At 38.4% G+C, this 21,275-nt stretch overlaps 2 protein-coding genes across 2 annotated transcripts in view; one reads left to right on the top strand and one right to left on the bottom strand.

Moving 5' to 3' along the window:
* Positions 1-5,783: 5,783 nt before the first annotated feature.
* LOC138054519 (palmitoyltransferase ZDHHC14-like) lies at positions 5,784-19,399 on the bottom strand. The gene is made up of 10 exons (XM_068900970.1): positions 19,060-19,399; positions 15,227-15,387; positions 12,871-13,026; positions 10,701-10,726; positions 9,144-9,255; positions 8,706-8,757; positions 7,927-8,029; positions 7,317-7,426; positions 6,792-6,879; positions 5,784-6,231 (listed from the first exon to the last, which is right to left on the bottom strand). The coding sequence occupies exons 1-10, from the start codon at positions 19,227-19,229 to the stop codon at positions 6,085-6,087; spliced, it is 1,125 nt and encodes a 374-aa protein (XP_068757071.1). The 5' UTR covers positions 19,230-19,399; the 3' UTR covers positions 5,784-6,084.
* A 14-nt stretch (positions 19,400-19,413) lies between these two features.
* LOC138054520 (transmembrane protein 242-like) overlaps positions 19,414-21,275 on the top strand; it is a 4,160-nt gene continuing 2,298 nt past the window's right edge. The window contains exon 1 of the mRNA XM_068900971.1: positions 19,414-19,748. Coding sequence (XP_068757072.1) covers positions 19,443-19,748 — 306 coding nt within the window. The 5' untranslated portion in view covers positions 19,414-19,442. The remainder of the gene's footprint in view (positions 19,749-21,275) is intronic.

Genomic DNA, 21,275 nt, shown 5'->3' with positions numbered 1-21,275 from the left:
AATCCTCTTTACCAGGTTGAACCTTGTACATGCTTCCAATTCAAGGATAGAGACAGATTCCAAATCAAAGACACAAAAATCCAGACTCCAGGTCTTTCTTTTACTGTGGAACTGAGAACAACTGGGACAACCCTATGGTTGCCATACGACGACAATACTTCATTGGTCTCCTCCAGCTTTCCACGCATTGATAGGTTGTCATAAATTTGACGAGATATAATATTAGCTTAAGCACCAGTGTCTAACATGAATTCGACAAGTTTTCTACCGACTTCCACTTAGTTCCTGTGCCAGGTTTTTCCATCCACTGCGTTAATCTCTAACTCTCCCATAAAGACCAATAAAAGTGCTCCTTCACCGTTGCATCTTGTGGGCAATTGTCCAAGGGAACCACCGATGCGGCAACTGTGTGTACTTTCCTAGTGCGCTGACTGCACATTTTAGCAAAATGATTCTTTCCATCGCAGACAAAACACGTTTTCCAGAACACAGGGCACTGTTTAACACCATGGCGGCCACCACACTTGGAGCAATTAAAGTGAGTCCCATCAGGTTGTTTAGAACTTTTAGAAACTGCTAAAACTTGCTTTTCGGTTGACTGACCCCTGATTTCCTTGTGCTGACTCTCGGTAACTTCTGCCGAACGACAATGAGATAAAGCCTTCTCTAGAGTTAATCTGTCCACATCGATGCGTAACAATTGGCTCTGAACTTTCGCATCTCGAATTCCAAACACTAGACGATCCCGGACCATTGTATCAGTAGATTCAGTGTACTCACAGCTCTGTGACGAATTAATCTACGGTTTTTCCCTCCTGTTGACTCCGATTCCAAACCTTAAACCGTTCGAACAAAGTATTCTTCCGAGGACTACAGTAATCATCATATTTCGTCAGCACCACATCAATCTTTTTCTTATCCTCCTCCCGCTCAAATTCAAAGGTTTTAAACGCCTCAAGACCATCCTCCCCGATACAATGGAGCAGAATAGCAACTTGGATTTCTTTATCCTTCCGATCAGCTTCGGTCGCCTTCAAATACAGCTCAAAACGCTGCTTCAAACGCTTCCAATTCTCACTAGTATTTCCTTCCAAACTCAGCGGGCTTGAGGGCTTGAATTGTTCCATTTTCACTCTTTTACCGCTGCCACCATATCTTGTTTATTGACTAACAGAACACATACAGATATGACCGCTCCCAACTACAACGAACCGCCAATAAGTCATGTGACCGGAAGTACACGTTACACAGATTTTTGGCAAGGCCTTCGAGGTATTGCTATTTCGCAGAGTTGCATTTCTTCTTCAAAGCGTTGTTCAAGGCTTTGTAAGCAGTGCATGTTTCCACCCTTCCTAATCTTTCTGCTTTTTAGTATCAATTTTTCTTCCTTCTGCATAATTTAATTATGTCTCTAGTTATCCAAGGTGCTGTGGATCTTTTCTTTTGTTTGTATTTTGGGATACAATCTTTAACTCCAGCGAAGGAAATATCTGTCCATGTCGACTATATCGTTTCCCTCCAAAGCAAGGTCCCATAGAGGAATACTGAATAGAGATCTAAAGTGGCTCCAATTTGCTTTCTTGAACATGTAGATGTACTTTCTTGAGATCTAGATGCGACTTTGGTAGGGTGCTACTTCAGTTCAGCATAAAGGTGATCGATTTGTAGTCGGACAGCCCGGTTAGCCGGGCCAGCGATTTCTAACCACATTCCTCCACTTTAGAGCAAAATGGCCCACGGAATAGTCGTTTTTTTTATGTTTAAATACAAGATGTATAAGATAGCAAGCCTTAAGGCTTCTTTAAATTGTGGAATGATAAATTTTAATAACAATTTAGCGAGACAAACTGCCCTCCGCTTCTTCTTCTTCTTCTTCTTGTCCTCTTTTTTCGCACGCGCCATATTCTAAATTTGGTCAGTAAAAATTGTGGACTGCGGATTCAGACTGCGGACCCGGACTCCGGACCGGGTATAAAACGAGGCCTTGGCATAAAACATGGACTGCGGACCGGGTATAAAATGTGGAGTGAATATTAAACACTGTGAAAAAGGCACGGAGCAACCAAATAGAGATAGGCTGACGACATGAATGGAAGTCCGGCATGAGAATGGTGGAAAAAGAGTGTCGCGCCATAATTATCAACCATAGCGTTAAACAGGATATTTTTTGGCTTCTCAAAACGATCAATAGCTCACTGACGGTTTTAGTTGAAATTGCAAAACGCTTGTATGTTGTATTTATCAGATGTAAGACACGAAAGTAATTTATGAAATCCTTCGCGGGTCACCAGCTTTATGTTTAACGAAAATCGAGAAATTCAAAGTACTTCAGTGGGAGATGCTAATTTCCTTTCCTTTTTCTTTTTAAATTCGTGGATTAAAGTACAAATTTGTGATATATCTCTACTCTAACTTTCTCTAGCCCAGTCGATGTTGTAACTGAGCATTTCTGTGTACGTGACAATATATTGACACGGAATAAGAGTACTCAAAGGCTTTTTTAAAAGCTGTATCTTGGCCAGTACAAACCTAGTTTTGTTCTATACTCCGCTTTTGAAAACTCAGTAGTTGTGTCATACCTGGTCCGCAGTCCCCCATTTTTACTGACCAAATTTAGAATATGTCGTGTGAAAGAAGATGACAACAACCCTAACCCCACCTGGTCTTCGTTTCCGATACTACCGCGAGTTGTCTGGCACAACCTCTGCTCAGACAAGAAAACTTCAAGTACGGTCAGCGGACAGGGTAAAAAAAAAAATTCATAGGGGCATTCCAGTTTGGTTTTCGTAACGACCCGGTGAAACAAATTGAAGTTGGTATGTTCTGCTCATTTTTTCTACAATGCTAGAATGGTCGTCGTCTTTTCTGTTAACTTCAATTGTATTTGCTGCTTGGAGAAGACGCCACTCTGAATGGTGAGGCGAAACTACCAAAAACGTTTGACGTTGTTCAGACGCTCAAACGTCCGAAAAATTCTCACATCATCAAGGCCAACAAAGACAGCCATTCGCGTATGCAATCTCAGCTTTAAGTTGCCAACAAAGGGAATCGGGAATTTAATACCAGGATGGGGTTGCTTGTTATTTGTTTACCAACGGAACACCTTAAAAGCGATCAGGAGCTCGTTCAACACGTGTCCGTGCTTTCCGGATCGAAATGGAATTTGCCAGGGTTGGGAGGATAAGGACTGTTATCCCGTAATTTTTTTTAGTCTGGAAGGAACACAGGCGCACAAAACGCAGGGCTTGTTCGACTTTCCAGTCAATCTAACCCCGGGAGGATTACCAGGGCTAGGGAAGAACGACTCCAACAAGTGCCTTTCCGAAGAAACAAATTATCGTGGGAATCCTAATATTTGGTCCTATTTTATGGTAGAAGACCAAAAGGATTCGGATATTAGCAACAAAGACGGTTTCTCGTAATGAAAATGAAACCTTAAAAAGGAAGATCAAGCCCATTTCATGAAACATAGTCTTGCTAAACATCACGTTTTAACGGAATTAAATCAAACCTAAGGAGCCCGATACCGTGAAAAAGAGGTGACAAAGTCACTGTCACTTCAGTATTCCAGGGGTTGTTTGTGCTTTATTCATAGTATCTGAATGAATTTTACTTGTAACGGCTAGGTTTATTTTAGTGCCTTTCAATGTATAACCTAAGTTACCTAATGAAATCATACTAACAATGATCACCAAAATTTAATAGCCGCTTTTCTCTTGCAACATTGAAACTGCGTCAACAATCCAGTGCCATGCTTTACAAAAAAAGAAGCAAAGGTAAAGTATAACAATTTTGTTTAATGCTTTTACAAGTGAATTGTAACGAAAAAGTTGCGATTCTCAAACGTCGGGGATACAAAGTGACACATAGCCACAGGGTGTTCACTTTCTGTTTCAGTGAATGCAGCCCAAAGACTAGGGAAAGGAAATTATAAACACTTATTAAAAATTGTATCGCTAGGTTTTGACCATGACTGTCTCTTATTAAATATGTACAGCTTCAAACAAATAAAAGGAGCGCAAGTAACCTCTGATAAAAGAAACAAAACAAAACGTTAACTGAACAATAATCGGCTTGAGGTTTTTTATGTCACTACATTTTAGGATCAACTGATAAAACAAAGAACTTGTTTGTGTTTATCTGATTAAATGTTACTGTTCTTTAGCTGGAATTGTTCTCCAATAGCGGGCGCTCTCAATGGTTACTTCGAGGTCACACCACCTCTAACAATAAAACTGGTTCCCGCCAAAAGTCTCTGAGCGGGCAACATTGCAAAGTCTATGACGTTACCCGCGAATAGTACGGAGTTACGGTTAAAAACTCTAAATATTATTTCCAGTTATTGTAATAATTTCGTTATAACACCAAGTCGTGCGAAATGCACCTTATTCCAAAATGGCCGCCATTTAAATATTCATGTTTTTCTTCAAATAAGCCCTTGATGCCTCGTTCTTAAGTTTAAAATTCAAAAGAATACTTTATGTTGAACGAGGCAACAAGTGCCAATAGACCATTTTACAGTTGTGTGCTTAGTTACCTGGCCTTTAAATGAAAGTGAGGCTGGAGTTGACCTTGCTTTGATAGAAACCTCACTGCTTTTCTTATGTTAATGATTTTGTTGTCATGCTAATAAGTAGCAATTTACATGAGAAAAGCTGAGGTTTCTATCAAAGCAAGGTCAACTCCAGCCTCACTTTCATTCAAAGGCCAGGTAACTAAGCACACAACTGTGAAATGGTCTATTTGTATCCGCATAAATCAGCGGCCATTTTGGAATAAGGTGTATGGAAAGTGTGTATTAACATTGCAGGAATAAAATTGGCATGAATTGTGCGGTTGTTTGGGGAGAAATTAAAATTGTTTCGTCAGGTTCTCACCTCCTCTACACAACCGTAAATTTGGTCAAATCACGTCGTTGTCAGGACAAGGACTGCAAAGAACTGTACCAAAATGCACAACGCACGTGCAGGGCGTGCACAGCTATTGTTTTTGCTCATTAAACCCACTGTTTTTTGGCGTTCTTGCAACCGTCGTTGTCGTCCTTGCGTAAGCTCCCTATTGACCGAAGACCGCCGTTGCCGTTGCACGTTTTTTCCGTGTGTGCTATATAACAAGTCGCATAATGACTGTTCCCTCGGGAAACAGTTAATTGTTTTCCCACGAATCTCGGAAAACACAATTCAATGTTTTCCGAAGGACCAGTCATCCCCAGGGGGGGGGGAGTACCTGGGTCAATTTCCAATGGGTATGTGCCGCTGGCCTCTCAGAACCCCTTCCCCTCTATAGCCTATTTTATGGCCAATTATAAAGCCCACCTCAGAGACTTTGGGGTAAATGTTATTTTGGCGACCCCAACTTAGGCACTTTCTCTTGATGCATAAACCTTACATAAAGCCATTTAATTGTAATTTCAAAACGGAATATAATGCGACTAGTAAATATTAAATCAACAGCGCTACAGTTCTTCCTGTAACAACTTTTTTTTACCGCCAATCTTTCCATTTTTAAATCCCACTAGCCAGAATTTTCTTACCCCCAAAATCCCGACAATTTGCGACGCCATTCTAGTAACTCTGTCGACAAATCTCTTGAAAATGCAACACCATTATGTTCAATCCAGTCGTGAAGATGCGACCCCATCCAGCGGCACATCCCCATTGGCCCATTTATGGGAAGTGCCCACCCCTCCCCCCCACCGGGTGTGGTCAATACCAGCCAACCAGTCACCATATATGTAAAAGATAAATTCGGTCTCCTGGAAAGGTTTCCTCTTAAAAACACTGTTTCTTCATTGCAGAAAACGAATCGCGACTTTTTTTATCGTTATCAAAGAAGCTTGTATAGCAGCAGTATCCTACTTTTCACAACTCTTCCCTTTTCTTAAAAAAAAAACAACGTCATCATGTATTCAGGCCACTGAATGTAAACTTCACGTGTTCTCAAATCTTCTCGCGATACAGAACTCGCGTTACAAGCTCAAGACCTTAAAATATTGGTAGACACACAGGAAGCAATGCCTGCCTGTTATGGTTGATCAAACGAAATGTGAGGAGGGGGTGGGGTACACAGTATGCCCAGCTGTTATTAGACGCTACTAAGCTTCACCAGCCCTCGCTCACTGTCAGCCTGAAGACTGTCCTGTTCTTGAGCTCTTGGAAGTAGATTACTGTGCTCTTCTCTCTTAGGATCATGTGTTACACCATTTTTTGAACTAAGCTGTTGTACAGGAGACTGAAAAGAAAAAAAAACTGATTTAAGGCACCAAACTGAAACAGGTTACGATTCTTCTTGAAAGTAAATTTTATTTTCATCATTTGATCCCAAATTACGAGCCTCTTCCATTGCTTGCTAACTAATCAGGGTATTCAGAGTTTTAATACCGTAATAATAATAATAATAATAATAATAATAATAATAATAATAATAATAATAACAACAACAACAACAACAACAACGATGATCTAGGCTCGATGATTGGAACACCATTCAGGCAGTGACACGTAATGTAGTTGGGAGCACCCTTAATCAAAAATTATATCAGTTTACCGAGCCTTGCACCCACAGATTGAGGTGTTCCGTCACCTGTCAATCAGTAACATAAAAGAAACACTAATTCTCTTGTTCGTATGGGTGATGAAAAACCATTTGAATCTAAAAGTTTGAATTTCTGAAAGACAAGGTGCTGCCCGTTGTTACATTTCACCTTTAATCCTGTTATTTGATGTTGTGTAAGCACACTACGAAGACAATTAAGGGGTAGATGGAACTCTTACTGTATAGGCTAAGCCTACCATAGGGGCTGTGGCAGTTGTCCTTACTGCTCCATATTTGTCTGATGCAGGAGGTTCAGGTATGATAACTCCTCGCCTGTTTATTAAACTAATTTAAAAGAAACGAGAAAGAAGAGGCTAGAGGATTTATCATTAACACTGTTTGTTATTAACCCATAACCGTAAACCTAACCTCTGTTCTGATGCTTGGAAAATGCTGAAAAGGGTTTCGAGAGTGCCACTACGTTGCTAACAAGTTTATAAAACAATGACTTTTATTGCGCCTTTGTGCAGAACATCACCAGTTGTGCACTCTTTATGTTTAAAAGTGCCTGGATAAGATAAAACACACTAAGGCAAGGTCATGATAAACCCTTCCGAAGGCCTTCAAAACGCCACGTGTGACTGGCGTTTACGTTTCAAACCCTAATATTTATCACTTTCCCTTAATTTTCTTGACTGAAAAAAAAGGCATGATGGAAACCAGATCACACTTATTAGCTGCTCTGAAATACTTTTTTGTCTTGAATTTGGTATGGTCACTACCTTGGGTGAAAAGGTCCACACAGGACAGCAGCACAATTTTTCCACACTGACCCTTCACTGTAGGGATTGATATTACCTTGACCACTCCGTGCCGAAAATGATCCTTTTATCTGTCAAATCAAGAGAAACTTCATTTTTTTTACCAAACCTGGTTGTATTAAGAACTTCGTGTGTGCTTTTTCTTTTCCAATACGTCCTTCAAACCGAAAGAAGACAGAGATCACTTCTAACCCATTCTGTGAGTAGCGAGTTAAAGGCTACGGAAAATATGTCCTCTCAAAATGCAAATTCGCATCATGGTAATGCTTTCATTTGATACTGTTCTGTCACGCAGTAATCACTAACAAGGTAAAATGATACCTATACAAGGCTAAAAACTATTTCCACTTTGGAGGGTGGAAATAAAATTAATGTACAGCAGATATAATTTACTACAATTTGAAGAACTGAATCAACCATAATAAATGGGGGTTGGAGGAAAATGACACCAAGATAATGCCTATGGTGATCTTGACATTTGCCTTTTGCTGAACTATAGCTTGTTGAAGAGAGTACCAAATTCAAGGGAAAACAACTCAGCTCAGGGTTTTGCCTGCGTAGTGTTACTTACATCTTCATTCGTGGTTTGATTGGATGCAACTAAATATGAATGAAAGCCTGTTAATCCAACTATCGACCAAATAGAGAAAAAGCAAACAATGGCCTCAAGGATGGTAAAATCAGTCAAGGAACACAAACAGACCTCTGCTTAAAAAAATAAAAAAAATCAATGTTGACATAATGATATACACTGTGTACAAGGATAAAAACCATAAAAGTCATTATAAATCTCACGGTTTTATACTTAAGCCATGGTGAATTTTTTTGCTCAAATCGATGTTACACTGCTATGAACACTCTTAACATGCATTATTGACCTCTGCCAAAAGGGCCATTTCAGGACGACAACAACATCAACAAAAACAACAACCAACTGGCCAGAGGCAAACCAATTGGCTTCTCCACCTTCCATTATCTGGATTCCATGATCTGGTTGGTGGGTGAGTGGGTGAGTGGGTGAGTGAGTGACTGAGTTTTCATCCACACATGTAGTTGATTTGTCTAGATGAGTGCATGCTATTAGCGCCCGGAATGGTTAAGTTTAACTCAGTCTGTTCACCAATTAGATTTGCCTACCAGCTGCCTGATCCTTGCAGTTGAAAATCTTATTTGAAGAGTTGATTTCCAAACACATCCCCACAAGCTTCACACTTTAAAATTGCCCTCCTAAAAAGAACAGTGTTTCTTATATTTAAAACACCAATAAAGGCTTGGCAGAGGAATTACTCGATTTACAAATGCATCACTTGTTTTGAGAGGTGCACAAATTAAGGAAGTATTGAAGGATATCTAGCTGGAGATTTCTTCATAGCGGAAATAAATGATTCCTCTCCTTTAGACACTGGAAAAATAAGCAATGAAGATATATTAAAATTAAATTCTATCAAATATCTGTTGGCACACCTCATCAAAAAATAGCCGCCACAAAGCTTTAATTGCCCGCCTTATAAAACCTGGCAGAATGACAACATTAACAGCCAGAGAAAAGCCAAAAATTTTTTGTAACAGTAATTAAGCATCTATACACTGCATTTGCACAGTTTGCATAGGAAAATAGTGATACACTGTAAAGTGCACAATACATGTATCTTTGAAGGGTGCACTTGGACTGTAGACCCAGACAACAAGCATGTTAGAATACGACGGGTTAGGGTTAGCCTATTTTTTGACAACTCTTACCATTAACTTTGTTAACAAAATTAATTTGAAATTGACAGAACTACTTACACAGTACTAGGTGAGTCACCACAAAAGCAAACAAATAACAACAGTAGATGGACAGCGAAAGAAGAAACATGAAAAAAAACTTGTAATTCCTCTTTCCTACACAGTTGCCCACCTAAAAAATGAGAAAACACTAGCATTAAAGTGCACTTTAACCCCAAACAAATTTTCCCTAAAAGAATTAAGCATATTTTTTGTTGCATTTTGGTACAAAAGGTTAGGGTTAGGGGTTTTGATTTTGTTTAATCATTGATTTTGTTAGCCTGCTGGCAGTCAGACATGTAACTCGAAACCTAGGTCAAAAACTTAGACATAGTCCGTCTGTGCAACAGCTCCCAAAAGCTAGTTCGTTTTGCAGGGATTTCCGTATCCCTGCCTGATTGGCTAGAATCTTACACACTGTGTGATAGGATGTTTTCTCACTCAACAAATCACACAGTCCCTTTCATAAAAGTTGGAAAGAGAGTTCAAAGTCCTAAAAGATCATGTAGAAATATATTTGTAACTGTCAAAATTGGAAAACCATGACTGAACACTAGAAATATTTATGAATTGCATTGTGCTTCACGTAAAAAAGCCAATCAAAAAATCGCCTTTTGACCTTTGGCTATTGAAACACAAAGCACATTTTCTGCAAAATTAATAATGGATACATGATTTGTCAAGTAAGTGAACGTTGAATCACAAAGCGCGCAAGAATTTAGCCAATCAGAAAGGGATACAGAAATCCCTGTAAACTGACTGACTGTAGCGGATGTGGCAAAGGTTGGAATTGTAGATACAGCAGGTACATGTATTGGTAGCTACAATCCCGGTCAAGACTTTTGGGACAATTCCCGCTTTCCCCCTCCCCCCCTCCATTTCAATGTTGATTTTTCATGTCTCCGAGATCAAGATCCATTCATTGATCGCTCACATGTTTCGACATTGTCTAGGGGGAAGAGGGGTGTGTGAAAAAGGCAGCGACAGAAGAACATGCTCTTTTCATATAACGATACAAAACTGACAAGTGTCCCGAAGTCTTTTGACGCGGATTGTAGAAAAGCTGTTTTTTAACGGAAGTGTTTCACCAATTTTGCAACTCATTTTAACTTCTTGTTTTTGTGGGTAGCACTATATTCACTTGTTGATGTATGCATACATGTAGCAATAACTCAAAAGTTCATAACCAGATACAGTTGTAGATTATATAACTCTTTGTCAATAATTGGAAACATTTCATCATTCTGTTCGGGGTGATTCTTTTATTTAAAAGTTCATGTAAGTAGTACTACACAAGCTCTCAAACCCAGGGTGCAGCTTATCTGCAAGATATTGAAACAATCCATAATTTATTATCAGTTCTATTAAGTTTCCTGGTGTCTAATATCCATTTACGCTTTGCTGAGAAAACAAGCTGCAATGTAGATAAGAAAAAAAGAGGTTCAAAGTGCATGATAACTGGAAGGCATTTAGAACCACTTTCCCCTATGACTAAAAGCTTTAAGATTGTTAAGAGGCAGTAAGACTAACTTCATGATGTAGAAATTATAATGACCCGGAAATAAATGAAGTGCTTACCCATGGACAGTGATGATCAAAACGTTCTAAGAAAAAAAAAAAGCAAGTTACTAGTACATTGAATATGCAGTTAATAATAATAATAATAATAATAATAATAATTTTTAAACATCTTTCAACAAGTGGGATGTGTGGGGAAGACAACTAGGCCTACTATATGGTGATGACCTTTCCTGTATTCTAGATTGAAATATATTTAGTAAACACCGGCGTATAAGCCGCACTTTTTCGCTCAAAATTTTCAGATCAGATCGGGGATGCGGCTTACCTGCATTATGCCATAAATTTACATAAATTAACAAGTTTAGAGAAAATTCTTAAGTCTGTATAGACCTGTGCAGCAAATTAATAAGAACTTCATAAAACAATACCGCATTACGCATTGATCATTGCTTTTGCGAGTTTGGTGGCTCCTAAAAAAGCCATTTTTGTTTGAGCTTACACAATGATTAAACGTTCTTCGTTAAAAGATCTTTTAACCGGTTTAACATTCCCTTTCTTGAGCAGGTGAACTTCACTGGGCAGGAATCTCCATTCCACCACAAAGTTGTTTACAATGTCGATGATGGCCGCTCACTTCGACAGAAATCGATCCACCACGAGCGAGAATGCCTGGTTACTAAGCTAAAACGAGCCGAAACGTTCGTCAGGTGTTGTTGCATGTAAATTCTAATGAGAAATGGACAGGAATGAAAAATACTGTATTAAAAATGCCAGAGAAAGATCAAATTTATGTCCTAGTCGGATTTTCATACTATTAGAGAGTCAAAATTATAGGTAAGAGTTTGAGTATTGACTGTTTTAATGTTAGTGAGTTAATACGCGGGTTGACACGTGCAAGAAACTTGAAGAAACAGTGCATTTACATGTAAGACATCTTTGTCAAGACTCCACTTTTGATTTATTTTAATTTCTTTCAAATTTTTTTTTCCAAAATCTAAGTTGCTAAACTTGGGGTGCGGCTTATCTGCGAGTGCGGTTTATACGCCAGTGTTTATGGTATTTGAAATTTATTTATAGGAATGGGACAAAATTATATAGTTGGTTAATGCAAGAAACAATAATAATAACAATAATAATAATGATAATAATAATAATAATAATATTAATAATAACAATAAAAATAATAATAATAACAACAACAACAATAATAATAACAATGCACAGAAGTTACAATGACTTTTTTGCTTCAGCGTGACATCCTACCATACTGTACATGTATTTTAATTGAGAAAAATAGGCACACATTGTGTACATGTAGGTGTGGTAGTGCAGTAGCCCAGCACTGCATAATTGTCAACTGAGCTGCATTTTGTCTTCCAGGAGATTCAAGTTATCTTAACTTATCTCAACTTAAATTTTTGAAATGAGAAGATAAAAAGTTACCATCAGAGAAAAACATTTTGGGAGATTTTTGCTACGTTCAATTGTACTTTTGGCTGCACACGTAAATCACACAATCGAAAGTGCCATCGAATTCAGCGGGCAACGTGATCAAGTTACCTTGCTTATTTTCTCGCAAAACAAAGGATGCATCTGTGCCAAAATGATGGCAAGAAACCTGGTTTTTGTTTTTGTTAGTTTGGTTTTTTTTTCTTTCAAGTGTTTTAAAGATTGACAAGAAATGTGCAAATTCAACACAAAGATCACAAATCGCCCAACTCTCGAGGTTGACCATTGTTTCTGCAAAGTCAAAAATTTACTCTCCTAGACGAGGTTACATGTATTTATCACCATGTAATTCCATAGTTTTGGAACAGCCGCTGTTTTATTATTCATCAGCATCACAAATTTTTGCCGATTTTGGGGCTCATTTTGTTGAAACTCAAGCTTGCTTCCAACAGACCTGTTTATGTTCGTGAGTTATGCACGCACTGCAGGCCTATTGTTACCACAGACATAAAACTCTTACGCTCTTACAACCTGGTGACACATGTACATGTATTGTGTAGTGCATCTTACAGTGCACTACAACAAAAAGAAACGTACAATGTACAAAAATAAAAACTGTGGTGATAAAAAAAAAAACACAAAAGGCCTTGTGTTTATTTAAAAAATTGTTTAGTGAGTGACTGTCACAAGAGTTCACAGCTTTTACTCAGCTGGTAGTGAGCTTCATAGAATGGTCTATTAGTGGTTGGCTCACATTTAAAGCAAAATGAGTACTTACCTACGCAGTTGTCACACATGCTACAATGTGATGCTCTTGGTGGTCGAAATATTTTGCAAGTAAAACAAAACTTCAGTTTCACAGCTTGTCCATTTATAGCTATCTCTTTAATTCTTGGAGGAGGCCGGTATGTTTGCGCATCTTGATTTGGAGTTTCTGAAAGGAAGACAATTTGATTTTGTAAAATTAAGCTGGTAATCAGCAGACATGACAATAAAACATTTTTATTATTTTACTTCAGAAAAATAATTTATTACAACAGTTTTAGACAAAGCTAAAACAAGCTTTTTCCGAGTTCCTTCGGATCCGTGCTTTAAGAATTTGAAAATATTAAAGGTCTTCGAGATCAATTCTTTACAAAATGGTATTTTAATGTTCCCATATTGAAACCATCTACTGCCTTTGACCTTCTACAATCTTTTCACAGCTGGCTCTCTTGTCCATGATTGCAACACTTGATTTGCTCAGAACTTTCGACCTATTAAGCCCGCACAACCTTAAAACAATTTAGTATTTCTTACCAAGGACCGCTCTTTTGGAACTCTTTAAGCAGACATTTAACGTCCTTGACTAGTCTAGTTAATTTTAAATTTTCCCTTAATTAAATGTCAACTTTTATTGAAATATTCTAGTTAAATTATTTCAATCTCCTTTTGTAAGTATAGTTTTGTTTCTAAATAAGTTGTATTATGTACAGTATATTATGATTGTTTATACTGTAATGTATGTGTAATATTGCGTTATCTTTTCCCAAAATTTTATGTTATGTCTACTTTAACTAATCTTGAGGGAGCCTGGATCCTCATATAACCCCTAGGCTTCTAGTTCAGGCTTCCCCATCACTATTCTTTACTAAAATTATCTTTTTCTCAAATTCATGTAACCTGCAAGTGACAAAACAAATAAATAAATACACATTTAGCTTTTGCTAAAAAGCTTGCAGAAACAAAGAAATGGAAGTCATGTTGGTGTCCCAATCCCCATCCTCCTGGAATTTAACTCTATTATCATCAAACGTTTCTTTTTGTTTTCATTGAAAAACATGGCTTTTGATCATACAAGTGAAACCAAAAATAAGTGCATTTATTTGGTGGCAAAGAAAATAATGGTCTATCCAATACTTTCAATGTACCAAAATGAATTTTCACATGTTTTGATGAAGCATATTGTGAATGAACCCTTTACATGTCTCAGGAGAACTTTCAATCAAGTGGTTCAATTGTCTATTGGTAGTTTCCTTCCTACAAAGTACCCATGTTAAATTAAAAATTAAAATATCTTTGCAGTACGTGGCCTTAAATCTGTGAGTGGCTATCCCTAGTACAGGGATGTTTAAAGGCTATTCCCTTGGCAAGGTGCTCACTGCTGTTAAACATCTTGCGACTATAACTTGCACCTAAGTTTTCATATATCTTGTCGAAAAATTGTGACCGGTTAGTTTTTAAATTTCGACTCCAGGGTATTTGTAATTTATAACACAGGTTCTAGTGTCCAGGCTCATTGCCGAAAAATGTGTGAAAATTGCTTACAACCTTTCATCTTGCGACAAAATGGCGTGTTTTCTTCAATCGATCTTCAATGTTCAATAAACTAAAAATAAGCGTTTCAAAACAGTCAATCTCTTTGGCTTTTATGTTTAGGAGGATGGTAAACAGCTGCTTTATCACTAATATCAGGCATTTCTTGCCGTTCTGTTTATGCAGACAATATTGTAATTATGTGGAGGATGCAGATTTTAGGAAATTATGCGGATCCACATTGCTGCATCCTGTGACATGCCATGTGTTTTGTTATCACTATTGTTCAACAGCTTGGATTATTAGTAGTGCTTGAGTGAATTCACCTTTATCACTCGGCAGCCATTTTGGAGTCCATGGTCTTTGCATTGTCTTTGCCCGTCCAGCCTCACACTGAATGAGAGGCTAGACGGGCAAAATCTTTTGTTTGTACATTGTGTGATATGGGTGTATACAAACAAAAGCAGACCATGGAGCACCCCTTTTTATAGTGCATCTTCTGCCTTAAAATTACATTTACATTCCGTAACAGAGAAAAGGTGAGAACAATAATTATTAAGATTAGATGACTGTAGTCTTTTGACTAACTTTATGACAACTTGAGTGGAAATCATCTTCAGAACATTGCAGTTAAGTGATGCTTAAGTACTGTTACTCTGGTTGTCGAGCTGATTGGTTATCAAAAATGTGGTGTCAGGGAGCCATGTTGTAACTACTGAGAAGACAGGTCGGCAAGGTTCTATCACTTTTTTTGTCAGTGAACTGCAAGGACTATTCTCTATGATGTAAGGGATTTTTTTCCATGGAAAACTGTTCACTTATCAATATCAATGTTTTACCTAATGTTTTTTCAATGTATGCTGCCTCCTCAACTGATGCTCTTGGAACTATTCCTGGGTCACTGAATGCGGTGCGAAGTAATGTTGACATAACAAAAATAAATAACCATGCAGCAACAAAGGGTACGGCTGGAGACACATTTTCAAATAAATATGGGCAACTGCAAAACAAAAACAAGTTATGTAATTATTACAGTATACTTGAAACACCTCTGGCTTTCATGGTCTTGATAGACCATTTTCACCATGAGATAAATAATATTATTATAAATATTAACCCTAATAGATTATTTAATAAGGAGGATTCTACATAGCAAACCTCCCATTGGAAGTTCAGTCTACCATAGGTGCCCCAAAGTCGCATTATGCGCAAGACATACCTGTCAAAAGCATCACGTCAGCAACAACACTGGTCTCGGCACTTTGTTTTTTTTGTTAGTTTCACGACAAAGGAGCAAAGAAGCGAAAAGTTATCAATGAATGAACGAAACAAGTAGGGTATTAAAACTGTTGTAATCTTCCAAAGACAAAGTCAAGGCTAGACACAGCGAAGAACAGACAAATGTACTCAAAAGCCTTTTTCTTGCCGAAAAGCGAGTTTGCTTGCTGAAAGCATTACCCTTTTGGCTTAAATGAGAAAGATTTCCTTCACATTTCTAGACCAGACAATTGTCCGCTGATGCTTGTGCTCATCTTTTCGACTATAGGATTGAAATTAGGGATCTTGCCTGTGCAAACTAACTCAAAACTAGACCCTCCGTGAGGATACACTGGGTTGCCTGTGGTTCGTGCAGCGTTCCAGGCAATTTTTTTCAAGTTGGGGGTTCATTAAGACCATTTATTATATGGCTTGTGTTTGTAGCCGATATAATGCGCGCTCTGATTGGCTAATTGTGACTGAATTGTAGGGCATTATTCTCCTGTAATGCCCACGGGCCGATTACGGCCTTGCAAAAACAAAGCAAAAGGTAATTTAAAAAACCATATAATAAACTACTTGAGCCGTACTGGGTAATATTGGCGCTCGGTCCGTACTGCCACGACCTCAGGCCAATATTCCCCAGTACGGCCCTCGGGCTTGGTTAGTAAGAAGTTATTAAGGGGTCACCCAGAAGTCATACCAGCAAAGAGGCCCTTTGGCTCACAGGTCCTCACACGTTCGTACAACGAAACAGATCCTTTTCTGAGGTTAAAAACCTGGCTACCGGCCTATTAATTAACTCTTTTTCCTACTTTCCCAACTGCGGAAAAACTGCGGTAAATCAGCCATCGCCAAAAAATGTTTTTTTTTTCAAAAAATATTTAAAGTTAGGGGGAAAAAATACATCATTTTAAAGCTAAGAAAATAAGCTTTCCAACAGCATATAACTTATTTACAGACAACTGAAACAGTTTATAAAAGCGAAAGTTGAACGAAAAAATTTAAGAAAAATAACAGTAAAATATGTTTTCCAGGCAAAATTTGGTCATTTTAGTGTTGATTATCCATTTTTGGATGCAAAACTAAAATTTTCTGCAATTTATCTGCTTTCTTGGACATAAATTCGACTGAAAACTGATGAGGCACGAATATTTTTAGATTTTTAGGAATAATCGGATTAGCGATCAATGCGTAATGTGATAAAACGATTGCATTATGAATAATTAACCTCTGTTTGCCAAAAACCACCCAAATAACCGATTTTTCGACGGAAAATTCATCCCAGAGAATAAAACTATTCATTGGACATGTAATAACAGTGTTCTCACCAGGATTTTGCATCTTGGGGTCGAGGGGCCCATTAAGACAAAAAAAGTCGGTCATTTGAGAGATAGACTGGGTCGTTATGGAATTCAAATGTATTGGTAGATGGTATTGGTAGACAGCTTAACAACGTTATCTTTGACCACAGTCTCATCATTACTGAAAGTAATTTTAATAACACACTGTACTTTACTTTATATACATATATAATTGCTGTAGAACGTCAATATGTGAATAAAATGAATACAAACAATTTAAGTTGTTAAATTTTGATGTGTGAGTGTCCAAGCTCCAAAAATGAAGTCTCGTCATATTTAAGCCATACGTATTTTGTTTTCCACGATTGCTGGAACCTTCTTTGCATCAGTTTCTCAGTTTCTACTGGTGTTCCTGTTTCTTTGACGTTATCAGGTTCTTCATTTAACTGCAATTTTGGCTGCTTCGCTTTACTACAGAAAAACGAATCCAAACTTCCTTGTTTTTTTTCTGTTTTCCATAAATTAACGCACAAATGAAATATTCATAAACAAATATGGCGGACAATTCAAGCACGTGTATTCTCAAATGCAACAACGCCGCTCATTGGCTTATGTGTTCACACGCCCAGCTAATCATAATGCCTGTTATAGGAATCATTGATCCCTCGATCGAACCTCGAGTATGACTGATTTTTAGAAATTAGATTTTCTTTTTGCATCAGTTAAGAATTTTTTTTAGCTTTTGTTTTTCTTCTTTGCGCCCTGATGGCCCTTTTACATCATCTCAGTGCGTCATTTGTTTTGAAACTGCAGGAATCCCGCAATGGCGCGGCCTGGTGAGAACACTGTAATAAAGGTAAATATGTTCGAGCGAAAGTGAAAACAAGCGAATATTTTGACGGAAAACACAATAATGTGAGATCAAAGGAACATGTGGTGAAGACACGCAATTGCATCACTGCGAAAATAACCTTACCTTTTCAGCGATTTTAACGCTTGAAATTCCATCCAATCCACCTGGTCTAGTCTTTGAATTCACTATTATCGCTGCCCTACGAATCTTCAGTGTTCTACATAACAGCACACTTGGTAAAAGACGGCTCGGCGGGCGACAGATTGTTGTCGAAGTCCATTACTCGTCGCTTTTAAGATTCCACCGCCTGTCTTGTTCAGTATCCAATTGACTTGCCATTATTGAGCTTCATAAGGGTATATTTTGTTCAAAGATCCACTAAAACGCCATTCGCGTTACATGACTTTCGACGCCATTGCCCGTTAAGTTAATCGTTTTACTGTGTCCACCAGAGAAATCTACGCATTTCCCACTACCCTCTCGATCCTAAGAAAATACGCACAGAAGGCTCTATGCACAAAGACACTACTTAGCAGGGGAGTGACAGTCAAGACTTTTACAGACACAGAAAAAAAAAAAAAAAAAAGAAAAACACTCAACAAATCCACCCTTTTTCCAACTGGGATTGCCATACTGGCAACCCAGTAAAAAAAACTATGAAATTGCCTAGTACAGTGTTGTTGCTGACATGATGCCTTTCACAGCCACGTCTCGAGTGTAACATGAGCTTTGGCCGCTTAGGAGTCTACAGAGTGATTCTGCACAGTTCCACAAATGGCATGTGGCTATCTTAAAAAGGGGCTCTGCAGACTTCTGCTTACTCTGAAAAATTAAGGTCCCTTAATCAACATACCAAACAGATGTGTTGATGGATTTTGCATTGCTTTCACAACACCAACACTAACAAACTGTAATGTAAGTAGCAGAAACATGAATGACGTTGCACATCACCGTTGTTGAAGAAATTACAAAATACAATAACTATCGGGTGGATTGTTTATAGTTCGGCAAAACAAAACATAATTTGAATAAATTTAAACTTGACGATAAAGTACACCAGGTTACAACTTACAAATCCTATACCTCTTCCATGCAAGTCGAGTTCTGTCTACGTAACGGTGTAAATCGTATAAAACAGGGAAAACATGGTGGAAAACCATTTACAGGTGAACTGGTCCCTGGATGAATTTGAAATTTTCCTTCCGAAACAGATCTCATGACCCACGTTATGCTGAGAAACGATCAAAAGTATACTTACTCAAAAGCAAAGAAAAGACCGCTAGTGATTACTATAAGAACCACAGTGAAGTAAAAGACGCCGTTATTTCGCGTCATAATGATCCTTCCATCGCAGTAAAACTTGTTTCTCCCGGGAAAAACCTCCCAATTACGATTTGACATGATGGGTGTGTATTGCTTCTGAGTCATGGAGGTTTTCTTAGTCTTTTAATACCAGCGAGCATATAAGCAGGTGTTCCTCGCTGCGGGAAGAGTCACCATAGCCACCGGTTCCTGTGTAGAGAACTTAATAAGAAAATCCAACGAGAACCACTGCACAAGAAGATGAAGTGTTCGAGAGCGGGCACCTCACCGAAATACTCAGAGCGCATGCTTACGTGAGCCTGCAGTAGTTCGGAATTAATGGCGGACGACAGGGCGAACTGTCAAGAGAAATATCAAGGGAACACATCGGCCTTAAATCACAGTAGTCCTGGTTCGGTTTTGTCAAAAGCGTTTTTCATATCTGGAGTAACCTTGGCATCCATTGTCGGTGGCTTTGGCTTTGCCATTGGCCAAGCTCGTCGGAGAGGTCCAGAGCCTTTTGATGTTCGGACACAAGAAGGTGTCAAGTTGGCCATCAAGGCGTTAGGTTACGGTACTGTTTTAGCCATTAGCGGAGTCGGATTGCTAATACTAGGAGTGAAAACGGCTTTGGGCGTAAAAGATGTAAGACAGCCTTTACATGTAATACCTCATTCTTGTAATCTAACACTTCACCGTGCATGTACGTAGGCATGAAATAGAACCGCCTACATTTACTCCTTCCTCTCACAGAAATTAATTGCTTTATGTTATTTTATTCTGTGATTCATGATTACGGTTGGCGTAGTGATGATACCACTCACCTTCATGCGCCTTCCACAAACGTAGCCCGGATCGATTCCCGGTATCTACGTATAAGTTATAAGTAGGTTGAGCTTGTTTAGTTCAAAATGCACTCAGCGACGGTGAGTATATTACCGTCTTATTAAAAACCATTATTTGATTTGCATGTAAGGTCGCTCAAACAAGTTTCAACGCTTGCATGTAACTCTCTTATTAGAAGGATCGACACTACAACACTGTATCACGTATTAGAAATATTATGGCACCACATGAAACACCAATTATTGCTGAACAAGATGCAGTCATTATTATGAGAGCAAGCGAGCAAGCCCTGCAAAAACACCCTTTATTGTGTCTTTATTTGCTCATATGGTGACTGCCATTTTTTATTTCTGAAATGTAATCAGACGGCCAAGATGAAACTTCCTGCAAAGTTAAAAAAAAATCTGTACAGCCAAGCAGAATTTCTTTAAACTTTGCAGAAAGTTTCATCTTGGCCTTCTGATCACTTTTCAGCAATAAAAAAGGGGGGTTACTGAGTTTGTTTTTGAGATATTAGCAATTAAATCCAAAATATAGGGTGTTTTTGCTGGGCTTTCCCATTGCCAAAGTAACTTATTACATCACAATAATGACTGCATCTTGTTTGGAATTAATCAGTGTTTCATATGGCACCATAACATTTGCTGTTACGTGATACAGTGTACATTGTTGTAGGCATTCTTAAGAGAGTTTCTGGTTTGAGCCACCTTACACAAATGTAAGTCCAAACCAGCCGAAACCGGCCAGACTTAGTATTTTACTGTGTCTAATGCCAGAGTATGTTACTCGTCAATGGGGAACCCCTGGGCGTCAATGGGTTAATCACTCACTGTCAATGTCCCATGAACTCATTCACCCCCAAACCGGCCTAAACCAGCCATACTTAATATTTTGCTCTGTCTAACGCCAGGATATTAAACTCTGTCTAATTCCAGACGATTTTACTCGTCAATGGGGAACCCCCAGGAGTCAATGGGTTAAGGTGGCTCAAACCAGTTTCAACACTTCACATGTAAAGAGACCTTGTTATTAATAGGATTGACACTACAACACTTTATCACATAACAGCAATGTTATGGCACCATGTGAAACCAACCAACAATCAAATTTGCTTGTAAAATGACATCTTAACACATTGTTTTTCTACATAGACATAGAAGTTTTCAAAGATCCAAGTTTTGCCAGCAGCAATAATTATTTCATTGTCCAAACACAAACTTTCCAATACATGCATTTCTCATGTCAACCTCTCAGATGTAAGAAGAGATTCATCAAAGGCAAAACACTGTCTTTCGAGAACAAACTCAGTTAAATAAAATTTCAAGT

Source organism: Montipora capricornis, chromosome 6, assembly GCF_036669925.1.
Source record: "Montipora capricornis isolate CH-2021 chromosome 6, ASM3666992v2, whole genome shotgun sequence".
Lineage (NCBI taxonomy): Eukaryota > Metazoa > Cnidaria > Anthozoa > Scleractinia > Acroporidae > Montipora > Montipora capricornis.
This window is presented reverse-complemented; position numbering and strand designations above follow the sequence as displayed.